The 25,054-nt window shown below is 48.0% G+C and overlaps 2 protein-coding genes across 6 annotated transcripts in view; one reads left to right on the forward strand and one right to left on the reverse strand.

The window, feature by feature from the left end:
• Positions 1-12,483, reverse strand: part of PI4KA (phosphatidylinositol 4-kinase alpha) — a 150,728-nt gene extending 138,245 nt beyond the window's left edge. For 3 of the 5 annotated variants that reach the window (XM_055375015.1, XM_031007555.3, XM_055375014.2), the window contains exon 1: positions 12,226-12,396. In XM_055375015.1, the coding sequence (XP_055230990.1) occupies positions 12,226-12,396 (171 nt within the window). Of the gene's footprint in view, positions 1-12,225 lie in introns of all 5 variants that reach the window. The other 2 variants (XM_055375017.1, XM_031007558.3) reach the window with 1 other exon arrangement.
• The window catches only part of SNAP29 (synaptosome associated protein 29), a 32,246-nt gene continuing 19,666 nt past the window's right edge, over positions 12,475-25,054 (forward strand). Inside the window, exons 1-2 of the mRNA XM_004063069.5 lie at positions 12,475-13,017; positions 24,021-24,217. Of these exons, the coding sequence (XP_004063117.2) occupies positions 12,601-13,017; positions 24,021-24,217 (614 nt within the window). The 5' untranslated portion in view covers positions 12,475-12,600. The remainder of the gene's footprint in view (positions 13,018-24,020; positions 24,218-25,054) is intronic.

Below are 25,054 nucleotides of genomic sequence, written 5' to 3' on the forward strand. Positions count from 1 at the left end.
ACAACGCAGCAATGAGCAAATTAAGAAAACTATTCCATGGTTAATTTTATGTTATATGAACTTTATCTCAATTATTAAAAAAAAAAAAGAAAAACACTAACGCAGGAACAGAAAACCAAATACTGCACGTTCTCAATTATAAGTGGGAGCTGAATGATGAGAACACAGGAACACACAGTGGGGGGGAACAATGCACGCTGGGGCCTGTGAGGTGGGGAGGGAGAATATCAGGAAAAATAGCTGTCAGGCACAGTGGCCCATGCCTGTAATCCCAGCACTTTGGGAGGCCAAGGTGGGTGGATCACTTTAGGTCAGGAGTTCAAGATCAGCCTGGTCAATATGGTGAAACCCCATCTCTACTAAAAATACAAAAATTAGCCAGGCGTGGGGGCGAGCGTCTGTAGTCCCAGCTAATCAGGAGGCTGAGGCAAGAGAATTGCTAGAACCTGGGAAGCAGAGATTGCAGTGAACTGAGATCACCACAGTGCATTCCAGCATGGGCAATAGTGCAGGCTCAAAAAAAATAAAAAACGGGTGGGGGGCCAGGTGCGGTGGCTCATGCCTGTAATCCCAGCACTTTGGGAAGCCGAGGTGGGTGGATCATGAGATCAGGAGTTCGAGACCAGCCTGACCAACATGATGAAACCCCGTCTCTACTAAAAATACAAAAAAATTAGCTGGGTGTGGTGCAACGCGCCTGTAATCCCAGCCACTCAGGAGGCTGAGGCAGGAGAATCACTTGAACCGAGGAGGTGGAGGTTGCAGTGAGCCGAGATCACGCCACTGAACTCCAGACTGGGCAACAGAGTAAGACTCCATCTCAAAAAAAAAAAAAAAAGTAATAGCTAATGGATGCTGGGCTTAATACACAGGTGATGAGAAGATCTGTGCAGCAAACCACCATGGCACACATTTAACAAACCTGCACATCCTGCACATGAACCTAAAATAAAAGTTGAAGAAAAATGAATAAATAAAAATTTAAAAAGAAAAACAACTGTAATAATCCCAGCACTTTGGGAGGCCGAGGCAGGAGGATTGCTTGAACCCAGGAGTTTGAGACCAGTCTGGGCAACATAGTGAGTCTCTAAGAAAAATTTTAGAAATTAACCAGGAGGCTGGGTGCAGTGGCTCACGCCTGTAATCTCAACACTTTGGGAGGCTGAGGTGGGTGGATCTCTTGAGCCCAGGAATTCAAGACCAGCCTGGGGTACATGGTGAAACCCAAGACCAACCTGGAGTACATGGTGAAACCCAGTTTCTACAAAAACTAGCCAGGCCATGGTGGCTTGTGCCTTTAGTCCCAGCTACTTCAGAGACTGAGGTGGGAGGACTGCTTAAGCCTAGGAGGTCCAGGCTATAGTAAACTGTGATAATACCACTGCATACCACTGCTCTCCAGCCTGAGTGATAGTGAGACCCTGTTTCAAAAAAAAAAACAAAAAAAACCAGTAGAACAATTTCATTTAAAACAGCATCAAAAAGAAAAAGTACTTATGAATAAAAACAAAAGAAGTGCAAAACTAAGAAACATTACAACACTGCTAAAAGTAAAGAAAACCTAAATAAATGGAAAGACATCCCATGTTCATAGATCAAAACAGTGACTACTGTTTAGATGGCAATACAGGCCGAGCACAGTGGCTCATGCCTATAATCCCAGAACTTTGAGGGGCCAGGGTGGGTGGATCACCTGAGGTCAAGAGTTCGAGACCAGCCTGGCCAACATGGCAAAACCCTGTCTCTACTAAAAATACAAAAATTAGCCGGGCATGGTTGTGCACACCTGTAGTCCCAGCTACCTGGGAGGCAGAGGCAGGAGAATTGCTTGAACTCGGGAGGCGGAGGTTGCAGTGAGCTGAGATTGTGCCACTGCACTCCAGCCTGGGTGACAGACCGAGACTCCATCTCAAAAAAAAAAAAAAAGGGACAATATAGCAATACAGTCCAAACTAACCTACAAATTCAACACCATCCCTGTCAAAACCCTAGGTGAGTTCTTTGCAGAAACTAACATGCTAACCCTAAAATTTCCATGGTAATTCAAGGGACCCAGAATAACAAAAACAATCTTGAAAAGGAAGGACAAAGTTGGAGGACTCATTCTTCCCAATTTCAAAACTTGCTACAAAGCTAAAGTAATCAAGACAGTATACTAGCCAGCATCAGGAAAGACATACAGACCAAATAAACCCTCACACTTACAGTCAACTGATTTTTGACAAGGGTTCCAGGACCCCTCAATGGAAAAAAGAATAGTCTTTCCAAGAAATCGTGCTGAGACAACTGGATATTCACATGCAAAAGAATGAAACTGGACCCCCATCTCATATCACATAAAAACTTAACTCAAAATGGATCAAAAACTCAAATGTAAGAGCTAAACTATAAAACTGCCAACAAAAAACACAGGTGTAAGTCTTTGTGACCTTGAAATTAGACAATGGTTTCTCAGATACAACACAAAAAGCACAAGGGACAAAAGAAAAAAAAATGACAAAATGGACATCATCAAAATTTAAAACTTTTGTACTTCAAAGAACACCATGAAGAAAGTGAAAAAGCCCACAGAATGGGAGAAAATATTTGCAAATCATATATCTTAAGAAACTTGTATCTAAAATAAAGAACTATTACAACTTAATTAAAAAAATACTACAATTTAAAATTGGGCACAGGATCTGAATAGATATATCTCCAAAGGAGATCTACAAATACCCCAAAAGAGTGGCTGTTCTAGGATAGAATAGGCTGGCTCAACATCATTAACCATCGGGCAAATGCATATCAACAACAGAATAATAAGATCCCACTTCACATCCACTAGGATGGCTATAACTGGAAAGACAGACAATACAGAGTGTTGGTGACAATGTAAAGAAAACAAGCCCTCTGTACACCGTTGGTGGGAATGTAAATGGTGTAGCAACTTTGGAAAACAGTCTCGAGTTTCTCTAAAGGTTAAACCTAGAGTTACTGCATGGCCCAGCAATTCCACATCTAGTTAAAGACCCAAGAGAAATGAAAATATGTCTACAGAAACACTTGTACATGAATTTCCATAGTGGCATTATTTATAATAGTCAAAACGTAGAAACAATCCAAACATCCAACTACTAATGAATGGATAAAATATGGTATATGCATACAAATATTATTCAGTAATAAAAATGAAGTAATGAGATGCTACAACATGGATGAACCTTGAAAATATGCCAAGTAAAAACCATCATGGCAAGTGTGGTGGCTCACGCCTGTAATCCCAGCACTCTGGGAGGCCGAGGCAGGTGGATCACAACAAGGTCAGGAGATCAAGACCATCCGGCTAACACGGTGAAACTCTGCCTCTACTAAAAATACAAAAAATTAGCCAGGCGCAGTGGCGGGCGCCTGTAGTCCCAGCTACTCGGGAGGCTGAGGCAGAAGAATGGCGTGAACCTGAGAGGCAGAGCTTGCAGTGAGCCGAGATCGCGCCACTGCACTCTAGCCTGGGCTCCAGAGCGAAACTCTGTCTCAAAAAAAAATAAAAATAAAAATAAACCATCACAAAAAACCACATCTTATATAATTCTATTTCTACAAAATGTTCAGAATAAATCTACAGAGACAGAAAGTAAACTAGTGGTTGTCTAGGGATGGGGCTGGTAGGGCTGCAGGGTAACAGCAAGGTTTCTTTTGAGGGCAATGAAAATGACCTAAAATTGATCATGGTGATGGATGGACAACTCTGTGAATACACTAAATATGATGAATTGTACATTTTAAATGGGTAAATTTTGTGGTATGTGAATTATATCTCAAGAAAGCACTATTGAAAAACCTAGCCTCTGAAGGATCAAATCAAACCACAAGCAACTGCCTACCAGAACAAAGCCCAACATTCCCTAAAGTAACACAACAAAAATCTAAACACTCAAGCCAGGCACGGTGGCTCGCCTGTTAACACCAGCACTTTGGGAGGCCAAGGCAGGTGGATCACTTGAGGCCAGGAGTTCAAGACTAGCCTGGAACACCGTCTCTACTAAAATACAAAAAATCAGCTGACTGTGGTGGCGCATGCTGAAGGAGTCCCCATAGGTCCCTGGGACTATAAATACTCATTTAAAAAAAAAATTTTTTTTTTGAGATGGTGTCTTGCTCTGTCACCCAGGCTGGAGTGCAGTGGCGTGATCTCAGCTCACTGCAAGCTCTGCCTCCCAGGTTCATGCCATTCTCCTGCCTCAGCCTCCCCAGTAGCTGGGACTACAGGCCACCACGCCCAGCTAATTTTTTGTATTTTTAGTAGAGACGGGGTTTCACCATGTTAGCCAGGATGGTCTGGATTTCGTGACCTCGTGATCCGCCTGCCTCGGCCTCCCAAAGTGCTGGGATTACAGGTGTGAGCCACCGCGCCTGGCCTACTAAAATTTTTTAAAATTTTCGCTGGGTACAGTGACTCAAGCCTATAATCTCAGCACTTTGAGAGGCTGAGGTGAGTGGATCACTTGAGCCCACGGTTTGAGATAAGCCTGGGCAAGATAGTAAGACCCCATCTCTAAAAAAATTTTTCTTTTTTTACTTAGCCAGGTACGATGTGTGTGCCTGTAGTCCCAACTACTTGGGAGGCTGAGGCAGGAGGATCCCTCAAACCGAGGAATTCAAGGTGGTAGTAAGTTATGATCATGCCACTGCACTCCAGCCTGAGTGAAAAAGCAAAACTGTCTCCAAAAAAATGTAATTTCTATTTTTAAAAATGTCTAGGCCAGGCACAGTGGCTCATGCCTATAATCCCAGCACTTTGCGAGGCCGAAGTGGGCAGACGGCTTGAGCCCTGGAATTTGAGACCAGCTTGGGCAACACAGTGAGACCCTATCTCTATTTTTTTTTAATGTCTATTTATCCACCCCTCTAATACCAGGGCCTAGCACAGTGCCTGCAACACAGCAAACCCCCAAAGATTTATCATATGAACAGATGGTGCCATCTTTTGCTTTCATAATAGTATAGCCTTGGGGTTTTTTTGTTGTTGTTGTTGTTGTTTTGTGACGGAGTCTTGCTCTGTCGTCCAAGCTGGAGTGCCGTGGTGCAATCTCAGCTTACCACACCACCTCCCGGGTTCAAGCAATTCTCCTGTCTTAGCCTCCCAAGTAGCTGGGCTTACAGGCGCACACCACCATGCCCTGCTAATTTTTGTATTTTTAGTAGAGACAGGGTTGCACCATGTTGGCCAGGCTGGTCTCGAACTCCTGACCTCAGGTGATCTGCCTGCCTCAGCCTCCCAAAGTGCTGGGATTACAGGCGTGAGCCACTGTGCCTGGCCGCGTTGGTTATCCTGAATCCAGGCTTCCAGACAAGCTTTAAACACAGAAAAACATTCAGGAAAAGAGAATGGCTTCTGCAGCAGAGACAGAGCCTCTCAGGACTCAATAAACAAATGCAAGTGAGACCTGAGGATTTCTGCCTCAACTCTGTATTTATTTGTCAGTTTACCACACAAATGAAAGTAGTGTTCTGGCCAACTTGGCAATGTTCATGAAAGGCCAAGCTTTTCTCCAGCATGCCAACATATACAACAGAAGCAAATACAAAAATAAAAATATAAATAAGCCATCCTGGCTAACACAGTGAAACCCTGTCTCTACTAAAAATACAAAAAATTAGCCGGGCGTGGTGGCGGGCGCCTGTAGTCCCAGCTACTCGGGAGGCTGAGGCAGGAGAATGGCGTGAACCCAGGAGGCGGAGCTTGCAGTGAGCAGAGATCACGCCACTGCACTCCAGCCTGGGTGACAGAACAAGACTCCATCTCAAAAAGTAAATAAATAAATAAACAAATAAGCAATCAGGAAGATAAAATGCATAAATTTCAGCAACTGACGTCAATGATGGAAATAGCTGCTGGTGGGAAAGATTAGAGGCAACCACATCTCCAATGAGTGCAAACTGCAAACACAGACAGCAGAAAAGAGAATCTGCAGTAAGGAGTGAGAAATAGAACATTTCTGCCCCCTGGGGAGACAAACAGCTGGTGACACAGAAGGGCACTGAGGGAAGGCTACGTGAAGACAGAGGGAGAAAGTGGCCTCGGAAGAAATCAACATTGCTGACACCTTCATCTTGAACTTCTAACTTCCAGAATGAGGAGGAAATATATCTGTGTTGTTTAAGCCAGTCTGTGGTACTTTGTTATGGCAGCCTAGCAAACTAATAGTTAATATGGCATGGTTACAGGTAAAGATTTTTTCTTCTTCCAATTTCTTCTTAAAATATTTTCTAGTTGATTTAATAACAATGATTCTGGCACTGCGTATACCCTCCGCCGACCCTCATTATCTCTCTCCTCTCGCTCTACGGATGGCTCTTCTTAACATAGCCTTACAAAGGAAAGGGAAAGAGGATAGGAAATTCTTGGCTTCATGATACTGGAAAAACGCCAACACTATGATTTTTACTCCATGGCAGACCACTCTAAAGTACAGACTGAATAACCATGAACCCCAGAAAGCCCACTACCCTAAGCACCAAGCCACATATTCTCTCAACTACAGATTATAATTAACTCATCTTATGGAGCACATATGTCCACCAAGGAGGGTTCAGCCTGTCCCTAATGCCGCAGTGCCATTTAAACATCAGATCAGGCTGGGTGCAGCAGCTCACACCTGTAATCCCAGCACTTTGGGCGGCCAAGGCAAGAGAATCACCTGAGCCCAGAAATCTGAGACCAGCCTGGGCAAAATGGTGAGACCCCATCTGTATTTTCTTTCAAAAACCAGATCAATAGTTAGCTATGACACCTCAGGATTCTGGCATTCTAACTGAAGAAAACAAAGAGAACATTTTAGGACATGGAAAAAGGGCTCTGATCAAAGCCTCCTGAGGGTGGGGAGAGGAATAGAAGGACAAGGAATGCTATCTACTTTGCAGCTCTGCCCATGACTCTCGGTATCCCAGGATCGAGGGTCCACTGGTTTAATACAGGCCTATAGAGGAGAGACACAAACAGGCCACTGAACTTCCCTGACAAAGGAAGATTAACCAGGCAGGGCCAGGAGGAAGCTTAGTAGGGGTGGCTCAGCAACATTCTGAAGACAGGTGAGAACCAGGAAAGCAGAACAAGACTAGCGGGGCAGATAAAAATCAGGAAGGAGGAGTCTGGAAGCCAACTGTATATGGAGATCCCAATGTTGAAAAGCCTCACTTTCTTTCTTGTCTATTTTTTTCTTCTTATCTTTCTCCCAGAGGGAGAGGGCTGAGGACTGGGTAGGATTTGGTTCAAAGGGCTTCACAGACAGAGTGTCCTCTGAGGTGGGTTCCAATCCTGGGGGTGGGACCCCAGTCTAAAGCACAGCCTAGCAGGAAAAGCTCAAAGCTCAGCCATGGATCAGAACAGATGCTCAAGGGTCTTGGCTTTGGCTATGGGAACATGGCAGGAGTCTAGTCACCAGACCTGAAATATGAGCGTAGATGGGATCTTGGTCAGGTTGGGGTAGCTCACACCTGTAATCCCAGCACTTTGGGAGGCGAAAGCAGGAGGATCCCTTAAGCTCTGGAATTTGAGACCAGCTTGGGCAAGATGGTGAGACCCCCATCTCTATTTAAATAAAAAAAAAAAGTAGATGGGATTTATGGGATTTCATTGGTTCATTAAAGGAAAAAGAAAAAAAAAAGAGTAGACGGGAAACTTGTAGCAAGGCTGACTTGCTGCTGTTCACCTGAGCAATCAAATTAACACTGTTTCTGATTTACCTGGGGCCTAGCACATACCAAGGAGCAGCAGGAGCTCAATAAATGTTTTCTGAAAGTAATTTTTTTTTTTTTTTTGAGACGGAGTCTCCGTTTGTCACCCAAGCCAGAATGCAGTGGTGAGATCTCGGCTCACTGCAACCTCCACCTCCTGGGTTCCAGTGATTCTCTGGCCTCAGCCTCCAGAGTAGCTGGGATTACAGGCGTCCGCCACCATGCCTGGCTAATTTTTGTATTTTTAGTAGAGACGGGGTTCCACCATGTTGGCCAGGCTGGTCTCGAACTCCTGACCTCAAGCGATCAGCCTGCCTCAGCCTCCCAAAGTGCTGGGATTACAGGCGTGAGTCACTGTGCCCAGCCTAAGGTAATTTTTTTTTTTTTAAGTAAAGTCCACAGAGCAGCAATAGGCTTGGTTTCACGGACTGGGATTAGAGTGAGTGACTAGAGTAAGTAAACACAACTGTGGCATGTAGAGAGACAAAGGTAGGGAAGGTTATGTCATTAATGTACCTCAAGTGTCACTAAAACCATGTCAGGGCTGCCTGAGTTACCAATGTCTGAGCTGAGATGTGAGGTCTGGTTCTGCAAACTTAGCCTTCGCCATGTCAACCCTATCTAGATCAAGCCCCACGCAGTCCTCCAATCTCTCAGGAAGAAGAGAATAAAATAGAAGCAAAGAGAAGGGGAAGAAGGAAGAGAGAAGGGGAGGGATTGGGTTTTAAATACTCATCTCCCCCTATAAGTCTCCATCTTTATTATCTCAGGTGCGTACTCTAAAATTCCTTTACTCTTAAGAACAAGAAATTTGGCCGGGCGTGGTGGCTCACGCCTGCAATCCCAGCACTTTGGGAGGCCAAGGTGGGCGGATCACCTGAGGTCAGGAGTTTGAGACCAGCCTGGCCAACATGGCGAAACCCCATCTCTACTAAAAATACAAAAATTAGCTGGGTGTGGTGGCAGGTGCCTGTAGTCCCAGCTACTCAGGAGACTGAGGCAGGAGAATCGCTTGAACCCGGGAGGTGGAGGTTGCAGTGAACCGAGATCATGCCATTGCACTCCAGCCTGGGCAACAAGAGTGAAACTGTCTCAAAAAAAAAAAAAAAAAGAACAAGAAACTTTTCCTTGGGAATGCTAAGGGCTTTTTGTCAATTGCTTTAAAAGGAGGAATGTAGTAAAACACATATTATAGGACTACATATTTTATATATATATATTTTTATTATACTTTAAGTTCAACGGTACATGTGCACAACATGCAGGTTTGTTACATATGTATACATGTGCCAGGGACTACATATTAACAATGATCCCTAGCATAATCAAGTCGCAAGATCTTAGATAAGGATGAGAGGAATTCACATATACTTAATGGGGTCAGCCACTTACAGAAGCCTCCTCTATGAAATAAGTTGCTTCAGGGGTCCCCAGACTGCCCACATGTATATAGTTGTACTCATGGCTAAATTTTTTACAGTGAATGGATATCAGCAATAGGAAAGGACCTCAAGTGTCACTAAAAGCATGTCAGGGCTGCCTGTAGAAACCCATGCACAGGCTTCCTCATGTTCTCTCCCTCCTGTGAGGATATACATCAAGCTTGCTCCTTGCTACAGCAGCAAAAAATTCAATACATGTGTGCAGTTTGTGCCCAGGAAAGTCCATTAGAGAATCAGCACCCTAAGTTTTTAATTTATGCACTACCAGCCTAGCCATCAGATTCCCAGAAGGAAAGCAGGTATTCAACATAAATCACAGTTTGTAAAAAGGATCTAGGCATAGTGAACCATCTTTATTACTAATAGTTACAGGATTGAGGAAAGCATTCAAGTGCCTATTTCCCAGATGCCAGCCAAAGGCCAACCTCGTAAGCAGGCTCTTGTAAAAACAGCAGCCCCAGTGCTGCTCTATTCACTCTTCTTCACAGAAGTGATTAGTAATGGCCGGGCACAGTGGCTCATGCCTGTAATCCCAGCACTTTGGGAGACCGAGGCAGGTGGATCACTTGAGGTCAGGAGTTCAAGACCAGCCTGGCCAATAGGGTGAAACCCCGTCTCTACTAAATACTAAATACTAAACCCCGTCTCTACTAAATACTAAAAAATTTGCCCGGGGTGGTGGCACGTGCCTGTAGTCCCAGCTACTCAGGAGGCTACGGTGGAAAAATAGCCTGAAACTGAGAGGCAGAGGTTGCAGTGAGCCGAGATCTCACCACTGCACTCCAGCCTGGGCAACAGAGCGAGACTCCCTCTCAAAAAAACCAAAAAAGTGATTGGTAAATGTTGCCAATGAGACTGAAGTACTTCCTAAAGTAAGTGGCATTAGGGAGCTGCCAACCTGTGGCTATGGCTGTGTTCCTTGTAAAATATAATCTTTTTCCTTTTTTTTTTTTTTTTTGAGACAGTTTTGCTCTTATCACCCAGGCTGAAGTGCAATGGTGCAATCTTGGCTCACTGCAACCTCTGCCTCTCAGGTTCAAGCGATTCTCCTGCCTCAGCCTCCCAAGTAGCTGGGATTAGAGGCACGTGCCACCACACCTGGCTAATGTTGGGTTTTTAGTAGAGACAGGGTTTCACCATGTTGGCCAGGCTGGTCTCAAACTCCGACCTCAAGTGATCTGCCTGTCTCAGCCTCCCAAAGTGCTGGGATTACAGGCATGAGCCACCGCGCCCCGCCATAAAATATAATCTTAACAACTGAAGCAGTTATTACTACAAAGCTAAGAATGTTGCAATTACAGAATGTTCTCGTGACTAGTGAACATGGCTGAAGAAGCAAATTGAGCTCAAGGTGCCCTTTTCTGAGTTACTGAGTGGAAAGGGTGCTACCACTGCTGGAGCTGCAGGACCAGCTTCTTAAAGATCATCCAATTCACTGCATTCTCTTCTCTCCTCCCAGAATCCAGCAATCAGTCATAAGATATATTTGTTGGCTCTCCTGCTAAGAAGCGAATGTGCTGACTAGCTAGCATGAGTTTGATTCAATAAAACAGCACTACACTCCATTAGTCAGACTATCTAATGATAACAGTGCTCATACATTAGGTACCCACGTGCCTTTTTGTTGCTCTTCACAATACTCCTATGAAGTACTACCTTGTATTTGACAGAAGATAGCAAAGTATCAGAGAAGGGAACTGACCTGTCTAGAGTCACACTAGTGAAAGCAAGTGATACAGGATTTAAATTCAGAGGTCCCATTTTCCAAACTCACGTCCTTTCCATTGCATTGTACTCCCTCTTTAGCTAGAAGTCAGGTTAGCACCAATCTGCCAGGACCTTCTCACCCCGAAGGTGCATGATAAAATCAAATATGAGAACCGACAAGGCCAAGGACCAGGTCACTCTGCCAAAAGTGCCTAAAACAGCCTTTCAGCTTCATCCATCAGCAGACAGCCACAAAACCACTCCCAACTGCAGCAGGCTGGTCTCCGATCACACTGCCTTATCTTGTCGGAAAACATCCTCTTTCCATCTGCCAAAAAGTTGAGTGGGAAAATAATTCCATCCTTTCAGGGCTAAACACTGTGCTGAGTCTCATCGCACACTGGTGGGCAAAGAAAGTTGACATTTACTGCTCACCCACTCTGTGCCTTGACCCGTGCAAGATGCTTTATGCTAGAACTCATTTAATTCTCAAGAACAACCTCATTTTACAGATAAGGATACAGAGGCTCTAAGAGTTAAATTTACCCAAGAGGACATGGTAAGTGCCAGTGCAGGGAACAAATTCAGGTCTGACTCTAAAATCTGTCTCTTTCCAGATCTCAAGGCACACCACTGAGTTGCCTTTCACCTTTCTCCCAAGATGAGGATTGCTCTGGCATGACTTCACCTTTCTCTTCTGAAGCAATTCCGAGTTCACTTCTCTGCCCACTGACAGTTCACTCTCCTTTCCCTGCCACTGTCCCCTCTGCAAACGCACAATCTTTTACCCAACCTAACGCCCCCAGCCTCGTAGAATAACACTGCGCAGTTGGTTTACAGTCACAAAGCACTTTCAAGACAGTGTTTCGTCTCCTGGTCACCACAGTCCGGTGAAGCCGGCAAAGCAGATAAAAGCATCCCCATTTTACAAGAAAGCCATCTTCCCAAGGTCGCGGAATAAAAAGCAGGTGAAATCGGGAGCAGAAACCCAGGTCTTGACCCCTGGTCCTCGGCTCATCCCACTGCTCCGCACAGCCGCCCACGATCCAGCCTCCACCTCCGCGATGTCACAAGATGCTCCCTGGGCCAGCAGCTCACATCCCCCACCTCCATCCCACAACCACCCACCTGCAGCGGCCCTGCAGGCCCCGCCGACCCCTCCCCCACGGTCCCTCTCTCTTCACCAGCCCCTCCCTCTAGGGCCTCCTTCCCCCGCTAGATCCCTCCGCTCAGGCGCCCCCTCCCGCACAGGCTGCCGGCGAGCCCAGCCTCGGCCTCCCACAGACCCTCGTCCCGCCTCCACGCTTCGTCACCCCAGCCCCTCCTCCTGTCAGCCCGCGGCCCAGCCCGCCGACGTTACCTTCTCCAAGGATGCTGGTCTCTGCACCGCCAGGGAGCGGGCCAGTGACAGGACCGTGTTGAAATAGAAACCCCGCGAGGCGCTGGAGCCGGAGCCGAAGCAGCCGCCGCCGCCTCCTCCGCCTCCGCCTCCTCCTCCGCCTCCGCCTCCCCGGGCCGGGGCCGCCGCCATCGCCTCACGAGCCGCGGCGCTGCCCGCCGGCTCCCCGCTCCCGGCCCGCGAGCGCCCGACCTCACGGCGCAGGCGTAGGTGCATCCGGCTTTCCCGCCACGTGACCTATCAGTTGCCGACACTAGATAGGGCGTGGCTGCAGGGCGGGCCCACCGCTGCAGGGGAGAGAGGGGATGGACAGTAGGCTGCGGTTGCGCGCGCCGGATGTGGGCCCCCCCAGCCGACCTGCGCGATGGTCGGCTCCGAGGGCGGGGCCACCTGCGCGCGACGCGCGGAAGGAGTTCGCGCGACGACCGCGGGGTCGGCGGGCGGGGCGAGGCCCTGGACGGCGGCGGCAGTGGGGCTCCTCCTTCTCCTTCCCAGACCGAGAGCCGCGCCGGCACCATGTCAGCTTACCCTAAAAGCTACAATCCGTTCGACGACGACGGGGAGGACGAAGGCGCCCGGCCGGCCCCTTGGAGGGACGCCCGAGACCTCTCCGACGGGCCCGACGCTCCCGCGGACAGGCAGCAGTACTTGCGGCAGGAGGTCCTCCGCAGGGCTGAGGCCACGGCCGCCAGCACCAGCAGGTCCCTGGCCCTCATGTACGAGTCCGAGAAGGTTGGGGTCGCCTCTTCCGAGGTGAGCCTGGGGCAGGGCTGGTGTGGACTGGCCGGTGTCTGCGCTGTCAAACGGAGACGAGAAATGTTTTTTGCTCACAATCTTTTGAGAATTCTCAAGTTGCCTAGCATAGATTCTTGCACCTTAGTGACTCGATGGTGGTAACAATCTGTTAACTATGTAAAGGTATGTGCATCTGGAGTACTTGAAGAGGGCAGTTTACCCCAGAAATCTTCCTTAGCTATTAGTCTGCTTCGTTGATTTTTTTTTTCTTACGCCTAGCTCACGGGGAAACGCCAGATTATTTTCTGTCCAGGTGAGTAAAAATTCTGAACAGCAGGTCCTAAGTTTGGGAAATGGAGAGTCCGTTTCTTCGACATTATTTCCTGTGCAAAATCTGGCACAGGGTTTTGGCCATTCCTTCCGGAGTGAGCCAGAAAGAGAGGACTATGTGCCTGCGAGTGTCAGGTGATACCCTGAAGCATCAGGGCAGGTGGTCCACGAGTTCTTCCCGCATCATTGACCACATCTCCACCTAACCAACCAATAGAGGTATTGAAGTCCTTTCAGCTCAGACAGCTGCCGAGTTGACCAAAGCCTGGGTTTGGTTGAGTCCAGGGTCTTACCTTTACTTCCCAAATCCTAGACAAATAGTGTGCGGGTTAAGAGTTTGTTGCTCCAACTCATATTCATCAGTTCTTCCCATCCTTAGATTTCAGAGAGTAGTACCTTCAATAACAATTATTCTGGCCGAGCGCAGTGACTCACGCCTGTAATCCCAGCACTTTGGGAGGCCTAGGCGTCGCATCGCCTGAGCTCAGGAGTTCGAGACCCGCCTGGGCAACATGGTGAAACCCTGTCTCCACTAAAATTAAAAAAAAAAAAACTAGCCGGGTGTGGTGGTGCGTCTGTAGTCGCAGCTACTCAGGAGGCTGAGGTAGGAGAATCGCTTGTACCCGGGAGGCAGAGGTTGCAGTGAGCTGAGATCGTGCTGCTGCACTGCAGCATGGGCAACAGACCGAGATCCTGGAGGGTCTTTTTCTTTTTCTTTTTTTTTTTTTTTTTGAGATGGAATCTCGCTCTGTCGCCCTTGCTTGGAGTGCAGTGGCACGATCTGGGCTCACTGCAACTTCCGCCTCCGGGGTTCAGACGATTCTCCTGCCTCAGCCTCCCGAGTAGCTGGGACTACAGGTGCGCCGCCACACCCGGCTAATTTTTTTTGTGTTTTTAGTGGAGACAGGGTTTTGCCACGTTGGCCAGGCTGGTCTGGAACTCCTGACCTCAGGCAATCCGCCCGCTTTGGCCTCCCAAAGGGCTGGGATTACAGGCGTGAGCCACCATACCGGTCGAGAATTATTCTCTATTGTACACCACAGTCTCTCTTCAGCCTGCTAATGAAACAGTTTTGTTTGGACAGAGGAAAAAAAAAGGTTTAAAAAAATGTATAAGCCAGGCGCGGTTGTACTTCTGTAATCCCAACAATTTGTGAGGCTGAGGTAGGCAGATCACTTTAGCCCAGGAGTTTGAGACCAGCAGGCGAAACTGCGTCTCTACAAAATTTGAAAAATTAGCCAGGCATGGTGGCACACGCATGTGAGTGCAGCTACTGTGGAGGCTGAGGCAGGAGGATCGCTTGAGCCCACGATGTCAAGGTTGCAGTGAGCCATGTTCATACCACTGCACTCCAGCTTGGGCGACAGAGCAACACCCTATCATTTCCCCTTGCTGTTTTCTTGGGTTAATTCCCTTCCCCACCTCTCTCTGTTCATGTATCCCTCATTGATCCACCTCCCTGTGTTTTTTTTTTTTTTTTTTTGAGACAGATTCTCGCTCTGTCACCAGACTGGAGTGCAGTGGCACCAACTTGGCTCACTACAGCCTCCGCCTCCTGGGTTCAAGTGATTCTCCTGCCTCAGCCTCCTGAGTAGCTGGGACTACAGGCGTGCACTACCACACCCAGCTAATTTTGGTATTAATAGAGATGGGGTTTTGCCATGTTGGCCAGGATGGTCTCGATCTCTTGACCTCATGATCCATCACCTCGGCCTCCCAAAGTCCTGGGATTATAGGCGTGAGCCACTGCACCTAGCCCACCTCCCTGTGTTTAACTGTTGGTTTTTTATTTTTGTTTTGTTTGAGACAAAGTCTTACTCTGTCACCTAGGCTGGAGTGCAATGGTGTGATCTCAGCTCACTGCAACCTCCACCTCCCCAGTTCAAGTGATTCTCCTGCCTCAACCTCCCGAGTAGCTGGGATTACAGGCACCTGCTACAACACCTGGCTAATTTTTTTGTTTTTGTTTTTTTGGTGTTTTTTGTTTTTGAGTTGGAGTCTTGCTGTGTCTCCCAGGCTAGAGTTCAGTGGCGCGATCTCAGCTCACTGCTACCTCTGCCTCCCAGGTCAAGCAATTCTCCTGCCTCAACCTCCTGAGTAGCTGGGCTTACAGGCACCCACCGCCATGCCCAGCTAATTTTTGTATTTTTAGCAGAGACGGGGTTTCACTGTGTTGGTCAGGCTGGTCTTGAACTCCTGACCTCATGATCCACCTGCCTTGGCCTCCCAAAGTGTTGGGATTACAGGTGTGAGCCACCACACCTGGCCTCTGATTTTTGTATTTTTAGTAGAGACAGGTTTCGCCATGTTGGGCAGGCTGGTCTCAAACTCCTGACCTTAGGTGATCTGCCCACCTCAGCCTCCCAAAGTGCTGGGATTACAGATGTGAGCCACTGCGCCCGGTCCTAACCTTGTTGAGGAGGTTTTGCTTGTAGTTCTTACATCTCATACCTACTGGATTCCTATGTTCCATTCTAAATGGGAAGTCTTGGTTTAGATTTGAGAGGATTGCCTGAGGTTTTAGGGCCGTGGTGAATGGGTCACATGATTGAGGATCTCAAGCCCAAGGAAGTCAACTAACAACTATTTAAGGAGACATCTTTGTAAACTGAGAAAAAATGAAGTAGGGAATCAATGATTCAAAGTAGGGCATTGTGGCAGAGGATAAACTTGAATCTAGCTTTTAAGGCTGAGGTTTACACAAGAGGAGTGAGAATGAGGGATGTTCTTAGGGAAGACAAGCGAATATGCAAATGCACTGGCCCAGCAACAGAGCTCCTGGGTCCAGAGAAGGGACGTGATAGACTGGGTGTGTTAGAGGACAGGGGATGGAGGAGGTAGCTTAGGAGCCCTTGGAGGTCATAGGGAAAGTTCTGGTCTCATAACTCAGGGGAGGCAAAAACGTAATAGGTGTGAGTTTGATATAGATTGTGATGACATGCCCCGTGCTGCCCCCAAAGGTCTTTCTATGCAGTGGGGACAGTGAGAGCTGAGGCAGAGTGGCACTTCAGGCATATCAGGCTTGGCCAGGCCAGGCATTGCTGTGAGAAGTACAATGTGGTCATGACTGGGCAGGTGACAGGTGCTCTTGTCAGTGAGACAACACGTTGGAATTTTCCAGGATTGGGTCAGTTCTCAATTATGAGAAGCCCTGGGAGTCAGGGATGACCTACATCTCCACCACACCCAGTGTTCTCCAAGCTGTCTTTGTTTTTGTCTTTTGTTTTGGGGGAGGTTTTTTGAGATGGGGGTCTCACTCTGTCAACCAGGCTAGAGTGCCGTGGTGCAATCTTGGCTTACTGCAGCCTCTGCCTCCAGGTGCAAGTGATCCTCCTGCCACAGCCTCCCAAGTAGCCGAGACTACAGGTGCACGCCACCACACTCGACTAATTTTTGGTATTTTTGGTGGAGAGGGGCTTTCGCCATGTTACCCAGGCTAGTCTCGAATTCCTGAGCTCAGATGATCTGCACACCTTGGCCTCCCAGTGCTGGATTACAGGCTCCAAGCTGTCTTTGAATCACTGTAATCACTCTTTCATTCCCTTTGGTGTTGGGATGGGAACAGAGGAGTATGAGCTCTTCCAACCCTCAGTGCACAGTGTGGCTTCCAGCAAATTCCAGTGTACCAGTGTACCCTGCTAATCACCCAACTTAGGTGCCTCCTGGTTACCCCAGCACTGTGAAACATGCCAACACATGACAGATTTATGTCAAAGATGAGGACTTTACAAATTATATCAGGTTGGGAAGATCATAATTCAGTCCCAGCTTGGCAGGAAAATGGCTTAGTTAAGTCACCTCTAGCAAAGAGAGCTGCCCTTCTCCTACTGTGAAACCTGGCAAGGATTGTTTCTCACAAAGGCTCAGGCCACAGGCTGTGACCACAAAAGAACAGAGGAGAAGTAGTGGGAGCAGGGCGGTTTCCCCAGGCCGACCTGGTAGGCGCTTTGTAGAACTACAGGGAGACTTGTAAGCCACTCATCTCTTTCCCTGTTTAGTAAGCATGATTTCTTCTTTTTTTTTTCCTAAGGTTTAATTTTTATGAAGAGATACTCCAATCACATGGTTCAAAATTTCAAAACATACAAAAGGGTGTAGTCTTCTCCCACTTCCCTCCCTGTCATCCCTCTGCCCCTAAGGCAGCCAGGCACTTTCCCTCCTTCAGTGTTTTGGGGAGATAATGCTGTGGATAAAAATGGTTTGTTTTTTTTTTAAGTGAAGTATTCTATACATTCTGGTCTGCACGTGCTTAATAGAATGGAGGTTGTTCCACACTAGTATGTAATGAGCTGGGCTTTCTTTTTGGCTGTGTTGTATTCCATTGAACAAATGACTTCTATTTATGCAGCCTGTCCCCTAATGATGAGCATTGAGGTTGTTTACACCTTTTGGTGAGTCTATTTGCATCCTACTTGGACATGGTTTTTGTACACCCTTTCATCACTCCAGTGGAGGAGACTCACCTGCCCAGGACACTCTGCTTCCTCTCTTGTAGCTGAACTTAACTCCACTGAGGTTTTCTGGGGCCCGAGATCTCGGTTCAGGGGAGTCCAGCAACAAACATTAGACCAGGGTTGGAACGGCTGGCACAGTAACATCAATGGAAAGGGACAGAGTTTGAAAGTTCAAACGTGATGCACTCAGCAGCCACCGCCAGCACATCCTCCACACCGTCTCGTGCAGGGGCGCACCCATCTCTGTGTCTTTCCAGCACACAACAGTCACCCACACTGGGCATTCCGTTCAGAGGTGGGAGAGAGGAGGACACCCCTCCTGGCCCAGGAGCAGAGGCCATCAAGGTGTCCCTGGAACTTAGAGTAGATACATTGCCAAAAGGTGATATCCTCATTCTCAGGGATTCTGGTCTTGGAGCAGCCCACTCCAAATGAGGGGCCGTACAGACCAAAGTCACCCCTCTGAGGCAGCGTGTGGTGATGCTGATGCAGCCAGAGTTCTTAGCAAAAGTTGATGGATGGGGACAAGCAGCTGCTAGACTAAGTAATTCCTCAAATTTGTAAATGTCAGCAGTGGAACAGGAGCAGTCTCTTACCCATCTCTTGCTCAACTTTCTACCCCCACGCTTCTCAGCACAATGTCCTTAAGCGTTATTGGCGCTCCCAAAATAGTTGCCAAATGAATAAGTGACCTGGGGAAGGAAAGGAAGGAGGGAGGGAACAGAAGATTGCTTGAAAAAGGAGGAGAGAGTTGGGTGGAAAGAACGCATTGAGCTGTGTGCCTTGGTTGCAATGCCTGTCCTGTGACCAGAAAATGCATCCCAACACATGTCAGGCTGTGTCTAGCAGGTGGGAGGGAGTCTGGTGGAGAAATGGCATTGGACCACATACTCACTGCTAGGTCTGTTCGGGATTTATTTTTAATTAATTTTTGGTGAACTGTCAATGATTGAATTTGACCATTGATGGCCAGGTGTGGTGGCTCACACCTGTAATCCTAGCACTTGGGGAGGCTGAGGCAGGTGGATCCCTTGAACCCAGGAGTTCAAGATCAGCCTGGGGAATGTGGTAAAACCCTGGCTCTACAAAAAATACAAAAATTACCTGGGCATGGCGGTGCACGCCTGTAGTTCCAGCTACTCAGAAGGCTGAGGTAGGAGGATCTCTTGAACCAGGGAGGTCAAGGCTGCAGTGAGCTGAGGTCATGCCACTGTATTCCAGCCTGGGTGACAAAGTGAGACCCTGTCTCAAAAAAAAAAAAGAATTAGACCATTGATCCCAGGCCAACTTGCTGGCTTGTTGGCTGTAACAGGATGCCTTCTGAGGATGGGCTGGTTGTTCGAGCTTCTGGCTTCTCCTTCCTGGGCACATCCACTCACAGCTGCCACATTGTCCCAAGGAACCTTGCTTTGCTGACCAGGAAACATGCTGTGACAAGCTGAGCGGCCATCTGCTATACAGCTTTCTGCCTCTGAGGTGTTCTTAGAGTGGGAAGTGTTGTAGGGAGGTGTTTGGGGGTTCCCAAGACTACCCTCAACTTCACTGATTCACTGGAAGGATGCACAGAACTGTTATACGTATGGTGATGGTTTCTTACAATGAAAAGATGCCAATTAAAACCATCAAATGAAAAAAGTGCATAGGGCAGCGTCCAGGGGAAACCAAGCACAAGCTTCCAGTTGTCCTCTCCCCATGGAGTCATGTGGACAACACTTCTCCAAGCAGTGCATGACAACACACACAGAGTATTGTCAACCAAGGACCCTCACTTAAGCCTGGGTGTCCAGAGTTTTTTGGGGAGTCTGTCACATAGGCATGGCTGAGTATAGTCTCCAACCCCACCAGAGGTCAAGCCGATAACATGTAGCCCAAGGCCACCATCGTATATCACATTGTTAGCATAGTCTGTCTGACCTGGTCTAAGCTTAGGCTCACTTAAGCAAGGACACTCTTATCAGGCAGGATATTCCAAAAACAAGGAACCAGGCTAGGGCCACACCTCTCTTTGGAATGTTGAGTGTATGGACAACCCAGAGCTGCTGAGCTAGCCTTTTGCTCAGCCCCAGGTTGGCCTGCACACAGACAGTGAGGGGCACCAGCACTACCGCCTTTGCCCTTGGTGGTTTTTCCTGCACCCTAAGACCCGATTTGTCTCTGAATCCACCCCATACTCCAGCTGCCACAGTCAGAGCCCCGGGTTTGAGCATCTGCCATGGGTGCTCACGTATCCCTGCCAAGGCTTGTGCCTGTGCACACTCCCTTGGGAAGGGAGAGATGGAACAAAGATAAATTTCAGATTTCTAGATTCAGCTCACTGACTCCAGATTGGCCTCCATCTACTTATGATGAACCTCACTTATCAGAACCTGAGTTTACGAGCTCAGTATGAGAAACACGGTATTGATGCCCTTCCGTCAGGAACCTGGGGAGGTCTCGGTCACGGAAGCCCACCTGATGTTATAAGATGTGTTGGCTGCGAGTTGCAGTTGAGATCTGTTGGTCACTGCTGCCCTTTGAAGGCCTTAGTGACATCCTGTGGGTGTTCCCTGCCGAGTCCTGTGGGTAGCCCCGCTCACTCCCCACACGGTTCCTCTGCCCCTGCACAAGCTGCACCCTCTGCCTGGTGCCCTTGCCCCACCCCAACTCTTCAATGTGATTTGTTTTTAGGAAAACTAAGTCCAAATGGACAGGACCCCCAACTTTCTGACTGCCTAACTTCTCAGTCTCTCCTCCAGCCTCAACAGGGAGCCTCTCTGACCCCCACCTTAAGCTAAACAAAGAGTCTGCAGGGAGAGGTGACTCTGTGTGTGTATGTGTTTGTGTGCACGCGTGCAGTAGCTTTAGTTTCTGCTTCCCCCACAAGACTGTAAGCTCAGTGAAGCAAGGACTCATCTGCCTTTCTTGGATTCCGAGCATTGCGATGTTGTCAACAAATGAAAAGCTGAGATTGAACCTCACTCATCTTGCTCTCTGTCAGACTGTAAACACCATCAGGACAGAGACTTGGGATTGTTTCGTGGACAAAGAGAGAACTCTTGTTGGGGTTCAAGGGAGTAAGAAGGGCATCACCTGTAATGCTTAGTAATCACTGAAACAAGGAAGCACTTTGCATGTGCGTCCTTTACGCTGAGGGCACCTGCGGAGCTCACTCCCCTAGCAGCCACTCAAGTCCGTTCAGGGACCTCATTCTCCCAGGGGACGTTGGAGAAGATGGGCTGTGGCTCTGCGGAGGGGGGTGTGGACCAGCCTCGGTACCTGGAGCGGTTGAGGCCTGTCTTGGTGGTGGCTGGGGCACAGGTGTCTGCCTGGCCTGTCCTTACAGACTGTCAGTGTTCTCTTTCCTGGTATTTTGGTGTTTGCTCTGTCAAACCCTTCTTCCTCATTGGTTGGAACTAGGTCACAAGCACATTAAGTCCGGTCATTTCCTCTGCCTTCTGGGGGTGGATTTTAGCAGAAGAAACAACTCCTCCCTTGCTGGCCTCATGACCTCTGGTGAACACTAGCTTTCAGCAAACAGAAACTTCCAGAGGCCAGAGCAGCACTCACTCGCCTGGCCTTCCAGCCTCACAGGCAAGATAAGCCACCCTCACAGACTTCTCTGGGCTCCCATCTAAACATCTAAATCAGCCATCTGGTTTCCTTAACAGTAGCACAGACTCTGGGAGTTTGAGAGAATGTGTCACTTGTGAATAGGAGAAAATAAGTCCATACTGGGGAAGGTAGCTCTCCATATTGAGATGAGGAGGTCAGGGTGGGAGGGTGAGTGGTCGTGGGTTGGCCCTGATGGGAGGAGCTCACCATCAGGGAAGCTGAGGACCCCCCTCCTAATGTGACAGCAGAGTCTTGGCCACCTCTTCATTCCCCAGTCCCCAACCTGGCTGCTCTGAGTGTCTTTCCAGCTACTGGAAAGCTTCTTCTGCAGCCTGCAAAGCTAGCTGGAACTGGACTGTCAGAAAAACATGTAGATGCTGGAGAAAATCTGTTAATCCTAACGTATAGCTCTGCCTTATTCCAGAAAAGACCGCAGTGTGGACATGAAGATGATAAACTTGAGGTGATGGAAGAAGCAGAAATGCCAGATACATTAGCAGCTCTTTTTTCTTTTGAAAACTAGCCCTTGCAAGATTTGCTTGACATACTGAGTGACACTATCCAGAAAACGTTTTTTTTTTTACTTAAAAAAGGCTGATGGTTTGTTCAGACATCTCTTGTGAACTAGTGAAAAACATAAACGTTGAAAGCTGTAAAATTCAGCAGTTCTAAGTTTATTTCCAGCAAGAGTTAAACAAAGTTTAATAGTAAATTCAACCAACTAGTGTTTTAGCTTTTTTGCCTATACATTATGTTTTTAAATTTCACCCGTTAAACAAGGACTCAGGTTACACATTGATTCCTTAAGGACTTTAAGGAAGCCACAACCATTTATTTATAGTTGCATTTTGCTCTTCAGATTTCCAGGATGTTTAAAATTTTTTTTGACTTTGTTTTTAGGCATCAAGAGAGAATATATCTAAAAAACATTTGCATAGTTAGTGTAATTGCTAAGCCACAGGGTGATGGGTGGATAGCAGATTCAGAGGAAGGCAGCTGAGGGCAGAGGCTGCCTGACAGAGCAGGAAAAATGAAGCTCGAGAGCCTTCTGGCTGGAAAGGCAGCTCACAGATGGGCCGCAGCTGTAGATCAGTTCTGAACTAGGGACTGAAGCAAGTTTGTCGTAAATAAAGGAAAGTGGTAGTGTTGATGTTGTGAATGTATATCCACAACCAGAACCGTCAGCTCTGGAGGGACCATCAGGCTGCCACTGTGGCCACAGAGCATCACTCACGTCTCCATTGGGCAGATTTGCAGAGACTCAGCAGTGAACAGAACAAGTCCCTGCCTCGTGGAGCTCATATGCTGTGAGCGGTGGCTCATGCCTATAATCCCAGCACTTTGGGAGGCCGACGCGGTTGGTTCGAGACCAGCCGGGCCAACATGGTGAAAATCCGTCTCTACCAAAAATACAAAAAACTAGCCAGGCATGGTGGCAGGCGCCTGGAATCCCAGCTACTCAGGAGACTGAGGCAGGAGAATCGCTTGAACACAGGAGGCAGAAGTTGCAGTGAGCTAATATCGCGCCACTGCACTCCAGCCTGGGTGACAGAGCAAGACTCCATCTCAAAACAGAAAAGGAGGTGGAGAAGAGGGGTAGTGGTTGGAAGGAGGAATTCTCCTTTAGGGAAGATGTCTGGGAAGGCCTCTCTGAGAGAGTGGCCTTTGAAAGGAGACCCTAATTGGATGAGGGATGAGAGGCTGAGCCATGTAAGTATCTGGATGGAAAACATTACAGGCGGAGACAGTGGTGTGTGCAAAGGCCCTGGGACAGGGTCACCCGTGTTAACAGGTTTTAAAGCTGGAATTGTGGATGGGCTAGAGTCAGACGCTAATAGGGCCCAGAGGAGACACTGGTCCTTGAAATAGAATTTGAGGATTTGACCATGGCCAGGAGGCTCAGGTGGCCCAGTGGGAACTCCTTAAGTGGGAACTTCTAAAGGAAGAATATAAGAACCAAAGTCCAGGGGGCAGTGCCAGGCCCAAGCCTGTGAGGGTTCCCAGAGTTGGAGGGCTAGAGAGAATCTGCTTCCAGTTCAGGCCATGGACTCTGAACCTCACAGGCACATTGCCATCCATCTCCCTCAACCCCCAACCGAGACGGAGTCTTGCTCTGTCGCCCAGGCTGGAGTACATTGGCACGATCTTGGCTCACTGCAACCTCTGCGTTCAGGGTTGAAGCAATTCTCCTGCCTCAGCCCCCCAAGTAGCTGGGATTACAGGCGCCCGCCACAACACCTGGCTACTTTTTGTATTTTTAGTAGAGAGGAGGTTTCACCATGTTGGCCAGGCTGGTCTTGAACTCCTGACCTCATGATCCGCCCGCCTCAGCCTCCCAAAATGCTGGGATTACGGGTGTGAATCACTGCACCAGGCCTCTGCCATCCATCTTAACATGGCGCCATGAGCCAGCCTCTCAGGAAAAGGGTCTCATGAACAAATGAGGAAAGCAAGTAGAGGTAGGGCAGGGAGGGAGAGGCAAAGGAATGTGTTGTTGGAAAGGGTAGTGTGCCCCTCACAGATGACAGTACGCGTCTCCAGATGTGCCCACTGAGAGTTTATGAAGGGGCTGCTCCATGTGGTCCTTGACTGCCCTGGGGGAGAGTCACAGAAAGCTATAATGCCACTGCCTCTCGGTTTCCCCAGGAGCTCGCCCGTCAGCGAGGAGTCCTGGAGCGCACAGAGAAGATGGTGGACAAGATGGACCAAGATTTGAAGATCAGCCAGAAACACATCAATAGCATTAAGAGCGTGTTTGGGGGGCTGGTCAATTACTTCAAATCCAAACCAGTAGAGACCCCACCTGAACAGAATGGCACCCTCACCTCCCAGCCCAACAGCAGGTGAGTGCATCTTCTACCATCTGGGTATAAAGGAGCAGAAGTGGGGATTAGTGCAAATGACCAAGACTTTCAGTCCACATCAGTGCCATGAAGGGATCCAACAACCCTTTAAATTACTCATCAGGGGATATTTGTCCTCAAACATTGTGAAACCAGGAACTGTTCTTCCCTGATCCCATGTTCACTTGATTGACATCTAGTCTGTCAGTTGCTTCTCCAATAATTGTGACCCCACTACTTTGAAAGAGAGGGTGTTCACCTCAGCGTAATCTGTACAAATATGACTCACTTCACATAATTTTTGCTTTAAAAAATCTTTAGGGCTGGGTGCAGTGGCTCACACCTATAATCCCGACACTTCAGGATGCCAAGGTGGGTAGATTGCTTAAGCCCAGGAGTTCGAGACCAGCCTGGGCAACATAGTGGGAACCCAGTCTTTACAAAAATTACCCAGGCATTGTGGTGCACACCTGTAGTCCCAGCTCCTCAGGAGGCTGAGGTAAGAGGATCTCATGAGGCCTGGAGGTCAAGGCTGCAGTGAGCTGTAATGGTGCACTACAACCTGGGCTACAGAGGGAGGCCCTGTCTCAAGAAAAAAAAAAAAAGTCTTTATGTCTAAATTTGTCATATCTAATCCAATTCGCCCGTTGATTTTTATTTGAAAATTACAAGGCTGGGCTCAGTGGCTTATCTGTAAAATCCCATGCTTTCAGAGGCTAAGGTAGGAGGATTGTTTGAGACCAGCCTAGACAACATAGCAAAAACCCATCTCTATAAAAACTAAAAAAAAAAAAAATTAGCCAGACATGATGGCACGTGCCTATATTCCTAGCTACA

The sequence above is a fragment of the Gorilla gorilla genome, chromosome 23 (assembly GCF_029281585.2).
Source record: "Gorilla gorilla gorilla isolate KB3781 chromosome 23, NHGRI_mGorGor1-v2.1_pri, whole genome shotgun sequence".
NCBI lineage: Eukaryota > Metazoa > Chordata > Mammalia > Primates > Hominidae > Gorilla > Gorilla gorilla.